The sequence below is a fragment of the Cynoglossus semilaevis genome, chromosome 13, assembly GCF_000523025.1.
Source record: "Cynoglossus semilaevis isolate Cse_v1.0 chromosome 13, Cse_v1.0, whole genome shotgun sequence".
Classification (NCBI taxonomy): Eukaryota; Metazoa; Chordata; class Actinopteri; order Pleuronectiformes; family Cynoglossidae; genus Cynoglossus; species Cynoglossus semilaevis.
This window is the reverse complement of record NC_024319.1, coordinates 18,140,399-18,147,663: the sequence shown is the minus strand read 5'-3', so window position 1 is coordinate 18,147,663 and position 7,265 is coordinate 18,140,399. Positions and strand designations below refer to the sequence as shown.

The following is a 7,265-nucleotide window of genomic DNA, read 5'->3' as shown; positions in this document are numbered from 1 at the left end:
TCTGGCCACACATGCCGCCATTAGCGGCTACTGTATCGTCTGCCTCGAAGGTAAGAACTAATTAAAACCACATTTTATTTTATATCACAAGAATCCTTATATACTATAATAATTCAAGAAAAAGAACACAAGACACTTTTGCATTCACCATTGCCCATGGTGATAATTCATTATTAAAGTGAACTACTTGTCATTGTGACACAAGCAGACAACTGCACACAACCAAAAGGATGGACTCGAACCTGAAGCCTTCCAGACACAAGTCCGCTTCCTTAACCAGTAAGCCACCACGGCACCACAGTGCATTAGTTGCATCTTCTTTCTAATTGAACTAAAACCAGTTAATTGAGTTACATAAGTAACGGTACAACTGCAGCCAACGCAGTTAGATAAAAGTTAGAAGCGACAGGATTCCATCTAAACTCTAATGTGTGAACCAGCACATCGTCAGTCATAGACTTTTCTTCCCAAGATGAACTTTCTGATGAAGGGGACTGTCTGTGCACAGCGGAACTGACCCTCACCTTCATGAGGACACAAGAGGTGCGGAAGTTCCACTGCACCGAACTACGAGCAGACGGACAACTAATGTAAGGTAGACATTTGGGCATGTTACTTTTATTATTAATCATTAAGTGCTATTTAAATGTTTAATTGTGCACATAGAAAACACTGTTATTGAAAATGTGTTGAAATCTGTGCTGTTTTATAGATAGGTTATTGCATGTGCTCTCTCCTTATCTAACCTCGGTGTCACATACACTCTCTTGTACACCACTGAGATTTCAGTGGAAATTAGGTATGTTATAAACTACTGTGATTAAGGCAAACTCCGACAAAGCCCTTTGTCTCGAGCAGACCATGCAGTACGACCTGACTTCCCCCAACACTTAAATAAAATCCCGAACACTGTTTTAATGTACCTGAGTGCATTGTTGTGCATGCACGCACCCCTTTTCCCACCCTTTTCCCAGCGCATACACTTAAATACATGCATGCATACAGCTTAAAGCTGCCCACTGTTCACTTTGGTGATGGGTTAAAAGCAGAGGTCACGTTTCGTTGTGTTCTGTGTCACGATGACAAGTTAAAAAAAAATCACTTTAAATTTATGCCTTGTTTGGTTGTTTCTTTTCTAATCATTTATGTATCACCTACTATTATTTACATATTAACAGTGTTGTTTTAATAAATTTGATTATTGTTGTAAACTGTGTTTGTCTGTGTTGTTTTGAAAAATCTCCAAAAACTTTCAACTCTTCTGATTGTTTATAAATGCTATTGATTTTAGTATATATGTATTACAGTAAGTAATACATTACTATAATAATAGTACAACATACAGTAACAATTAAGATCGTTTTAACAAGACTGATTTTTATTATTGATTTTTTTTATTATTGAACGCAAACCAGTTAAATGTTTTAAAATGTTTTCAAGGACCGACCTGGCAGATAAATATATTCTAAATAAATTATATGACCGGTATGAAAACTGGTATTTTCTAAATATAATAATAAAAATAATTCGTTACAGAACCACAGGCGGTCGCTGTTAACTAAGACCACGACCAATCCTGTATGGACATTCTTTTTGTTATGCTGGATACATTTTTTGATGCAACCCTCACCAATTAATCCCAGTTTGGAACCGGCACTAAGAGGAAACAGAATGCCAGCACTGGCTTTGTTTAGCATGTATCACTTTATTTACATGTGTATTATTTGAAATAAAATCCCAACATGACTTGGGATGTGTGGCTTTGCTATGTCTTGTTACTTCATATACTTTATATATTATATTTTGAGATTAACTTTTATTTTGCATCTGGTCTTTGTTCTGTGCAATGCAAAGACCCAAATGAACTGTACAGAAAGCCTTTAATAGCAGATTCCTATTTTAAAACAAAATATTTGTAAAAGCAATGTTTAAATTCTTTTTTTTTCCCCATAGTTCACAGTTAGGATATTATTTTAACAACACCATTGTTCTTCCTGTTCTTTTGGCAAAGTGTTTCTTTTGGGTTGGGTTGTGATTACAAGTACAGTGACTTTAAAAAATGTACTGTTTTGCTGTGTACTGCTGTGTTCTTTAAAATAAGAAAAATACATGTCAAAAATAAAGAACCTATTGCCAACACTTTGAGTTCCCATAACTAAACTGTATTAAGAGGTTTATACTACCTGTCATAACGAGTAAATCAATGCCAGGTAAGAGGTCAGCTGTAATTGACTTTCTCTCTGTGAAAGAAAGACAAAGCCACAATTACTTGGAAGGACCTCAATTTGGTATATTCTACTTACAGACATTTTTAGCTTAACTTTATTTAAGCAAAAAGCCCCTGAAATTAGATTATATTTCTGTCTTAATATCGTTATGCATATATACTGTATATACTGTATATTATATATATATATATATATATATTAGTGATGCACCAAAATAAAATTCTTGGCCAAAACCGAAAACCGAAAATGAGGAAACCAAGGCTGAAAACTGTAAGACCAAAGAAATATTATGCCAATTATCAGTACCATTGCATTTATGGCCTTGGCTGTGTATAAAAATCTCAATAAAATCAAGGCACTGCAATTGCATAAATTACTATTAAATAATTAATAAATTAATAATTGTCACAAAAAAAAGTCAAATGTCTAGCAGAGAAATAAAATCAACTGATAGTCACATATGAAGTCAGAACAGAAAAGCCTACCTTGTGGCAGGCACTGCAAGGGATGCCTCTCACCCTACAGGGCTGTGGGCTGGGGGCGTGGTTTACGGTACTTATGTTTTGGCGCGTGTTCAAACCCACTCTCGATTCCTGCGCTTTCTTTGTCCTGCTACAACCGATTAATATTTGAGGTACTTTTTTGCAGGATCTCACAGAACTTATCAGACATCGAGGGTGCCTGCCCCTTATCTGGCACACTGCTCTTCTTCTCCTGCACTCACTGTCAGCTTCTCCGTCTCCAAATGGGTTCTCTGCGTCCATCGCGGCCTTGATCAGTTCTTGTGCGTGCTGCTTTGATCCTGCATCCAAGTAATGATCTTTATAATGCGGATCAACTACAGTCACGACGAGTGCAGGGGATCCGAATAGATATCAGTGAAACCTGTGCCGACAGCAGTGGTCAGGGCCAGCAAGGCCTTCTCTGCTGGCCTTACATAAATCATAATCATAGGTTGATAAAAGTTAATTTAATTTTTAATTTACTTTTCTTAAATACATAAAAGCATAATTCATATTCTTCATATTCTCTTCATGTCATATTAGGCTCCTTCCAGTGTTGTTGTTTTCAGGTTAAAGTTTCTATCCAATCAGATTCAGCTAGCTGTTGCCATGCTGTATAAAATCTGCCCGAGGCCTTCAGAATCAACAATGCGAGCGTCTGTGCAACGTAAGCGAACCGAAACGAACGGGCACATGTAGTTGATAGACAGTTGTGATAGCCAATAAGATCACGATGTTGTTGACAGTAGGCCTTCCAGCTGGCCTCACGTTGAACATGTCATGTATGCATCCCGTGATTGGACTCACTTACAGCTGTAAAACAACTAGAAGTGTCTTCTCACTTCACTTGTAAGCTCAACACAGATCAATCGATTAGCAGAGAGAGAAATCTACCTGCTTTTTTATTCCACAATGGTCGAAGGAGGGCAAAACGTGGATTTGGTTTCAGATATACTTGCAAGGCCATTTTCAAGACGGACCTTTCAAGAGAAGTTAGATCTCGTGAGACAAGGTCGGCCGACCCCCACGCTATCTAACCTGTGCCAGCCGGGAAAAAGGTTTGTCCGCCATTTCCAATAAACCAACTATGAGCGGGACCCTTGGCTTAGAGCTTCCGATGGGAGCAGCAAATTGTTCTGCTGGGAATGCCTTTTGTTTCAACTTGGTGTGTGGAGCCACACTGGATTTGCGAACTTAAATTGCTTAACTAAGGCAGCAACGAGACACCAAAGCACGACTGGACACTTGCAAGCTACGGTGCTTCTAAAAACCTTTGGGGACACCCGAGTGGATGCACAGCTCAATGAACAGGTGAGGAGGGAAAGGGAGCTGCACAATGAAATGGTCAAGAGAAATAGGGAGATATTGAAACAACTGATTGATTGTGTCGTGTTTGGGGCAAACAAGAACTTTCAATTAGGGAACATGATGAATGCAGTCAGTCCACAAACAGAGGCAACTACATGGAACTTATTTCTTTTTTTGCTGAGTATGACACAGACTTACGATGAGGACACTGTGCTTTGTGTAGATGGATTTATTAAGCGCCTGGATGATTTGTTTTTTGCTCAACACATTTAATGGGCTTTTTGAGCATGCTGATGTGCTCTTTGGAATACTACAGGAGAAAACACTGGATGTACAATTCTGAATGGCAAGGGTGAATGAGTTCTGTGACACAGTTGAGCGTGCGAAGGGCAAATTCAATCAGATTTATGAAGAAACAGTGTGCATCTCAGGGGCCAGATACTTCTTTGCCAGATACGGAATCAATTCACGAAAAATTATTGTTTCTCTTCCTTCTCGACCACCACCACTTTCAGACACACCGGAGAAAGTTCCCGTAAACAGCCTTTTCAAGCTTAACACAAAGTCACAGCGCACAGTTCGACCTGCCCCGACTAAAAACAGAACTGACTGTAATGTATGCCATAGCTAGGACAACCCCTGTGTCCACTGCTTCTGTTGAGCGATCATTTTCGGCAAACATATGCAAGAAACATGACTGGACAGACGCGGCTTTCAGCAGTGGCCTCCATGTCAATAGAAAGGGATTTTTTGTTGGAACTGAAGCGCACAAATAAACTGTCCAATCAAGTCATTGAGGTCTTCTTGAGGAAAGAAAGGAGAAAGGATTTTGTGTTGAAATAAGTGCTTTGGAGGATAGCTGTTTTGGTGAGTACTAACATTTTAAACATTTATTTTATTTTATTTATTTATTTGCAGATTTATTGATTTTTAAATGCATAAAACAGCCCGTTTGCTGGCCGCTGTTTTTACTTGCTTCATCATAACTTCCTGTTCCGGCCTTTACTTGCGTCATCATAACTTCCTGTTCCGGCTGTGCTGTTTTGGTGATAAATGTCTTTCGGCCGAAAATCGAAAACGCACTTTAGGGACATTTTCGGTCGTGGTCTAAAATTTGGTGCAGCACTTTCAATAAATTCTTGAAGCTGGGCTCCTCTTCTACGGCATATGGGCGCATAGATGTGGATATTTATATGCCAATTGCTTCCGTTATCTTTTTGGCCCTGTCTGTGCTAACACCAAGAGGCTGATTAAAAACGGTGGGAATAAGTTGGCAGCTTTTTCAACTCCACATCATGCGCCACACTCTCACCCACACGGTCCATCACTTTTCTTTTAGGCTCATTACCATGACCTGGATTGAATTGAGGACTCAACTTTTTTTTTTAATATGCTACTCGAGGTATTCACCATGTGACATGCCTAATATATATATATATGTATATACTGTAGTATATACGGACGGACCACGGAGTAAAAACAATGAAAAGTACACTCAGAGTCAGTCTGTCAGGACACATTTCACTGAGATCTATTCGGATCCTCTGCACTCTGTCGTGACTTGACCCGCGTTATAAAGAGCATTACTTGGATGCGGGGATAAAGCAGCACACAAAAGAAATAATCGAGCAATTGACTTAAATGCACTTTGTGTTTTTATGAGAGAACATATTTAATTTTGACAATCTTTCAGCAGGTCAGTAGGCCTGTACATTATCAATTAATGTACACCTAAGTGGAGTCAAGTTTAACATTTTCACAACTTTGTAATTGTTATATTCTCTGAAAGATTAATATTAATTTATGCAATATGCTTAATTTTATTGAGATTTGGTACACAGTCAACCATAAATGCAGTTTTGGCAAATAATTTTTATTTCTGTGCATCACTATGTGTGTGTTTGGGCTGTTTACTGTCAGTGATCACATTTCTTCCACTTATTCAGTTTGAGAAAAAAACATTTTGAAAACATTCTTTTCTCTCGTGCTTGGATGATTGGCAGAAATCCTCAGGGGCAGAAAAACCTGCACTACAGGACCATATATAATATGTGTGTGTGTGTGTGTTATGGACACAATTGAGCACTGCCATTACCAACCTTCACTGGTAAATGTACCATGGTTGTGTGGTATTGCGTAGCACCTGGTCTCAGGTCGTTTGCGGAGCCACACCTGGGCCATGCTGGTGCCTCCGGTGGTGGGTGGCAGCAGCCGCTCCCTGCAGACACAGGCTGTAGGATGTAGGTCAAACCAGGCGTGTAATCCCTCTCTCAGACAAAAATTATGGTACCACTAGAAAAGACTGAAAATAATAGAGACTACGGAGTGACCTCTTAATTAGCATCACTTGTGTCTTCAAACTTAATCAGTCAGTCGGCCTATTTAAAGGGTGACACAGGACATAATAAAGTTCCTGTGACTACAGTTGCACATATTATTGAGAAGTTTACTTTCCATAGGACTGTAGCCAACTGTCCTGGACGTGGCCACAAGAGGAAAATTGACGACAAATTGAAGAGATGTATAATATATCAATGGTAACCCAAGAGCCCAGAACAAGCTCTAAAGAAATTAAAGGAGAATTCCAAGGTCAAGGTACATCAGTGTCAGATCACATAATTTGTCTCTGTTTGACACCACTGTTAAAAGCAAATCATAAAATAATACCACAAGGCATATTTTCCCAGCCACAAAACTGGGAAAATGTCCTGTGGACAGATGAGACAAAGCTATAGTTTTTTTGGTAAGGCACATTGGCTTTATGTTTACAAATGGAAAAATGAAGCACACCAAGAAAGTACACTGTGCCTACTGTGAAACATGGAGGAGGTTTAGTTATGTCCTTGGGCTGCTTTGCTTCATCTGGCACTGTGTGTCTTCAATGTGTACAGGGTACAATGACATCTAGAGACTATCAAGGCATTCTAGAGCAAAATGTGTTGCCTACTGTCAGAAAGTTTGTTCTCGAGTGCAGGTTATGGGTCGTCCAACAGGATAACAACTCAAAACAAACACTAAAAACGCTGAAAACTGGGTAATAGCTAAACATTCGACTATTCTGAAGTCAACCTCTGTGAGCTCTGATCTAAATCCTATTAAACATTTCTGGAAGGAGCAAAATACCTGTTGACAGGTGCAAACGTCTTGCTAACAGTTCAGAAATTGTTTGATTGCAGTGATTGCTTCAAAAGGTTGTGCAAAAACAAATTAGGTTAAGGGTATCATC

The 7,265-nt window shown here is 39.2% G+C and overlaps 1 protein-coding gene across 1 annotated transcript in view; it reads right to left on the bottom strand.

Moving 5' to 3' along the window:
* lsr (lipolysis stimulated lipoprotein receptor) overlaps positions 1–7,265 on the bottom strand; it is a 28,216-nt gene that overhangs the window by 15,139 nt on the left and 5,812 nt on the right. Inside the window, exon 4 of the mRNA XM_025061549.1 lies at positions 2,134–2,240. Within this exon, the coding sequence (XP_024917317.1) occupies positions 2,134–2,240 (107 nt within the window). The remainder of the gene's footprint in view (positions 1–2,133; positions 2,241–7,265) is intronic.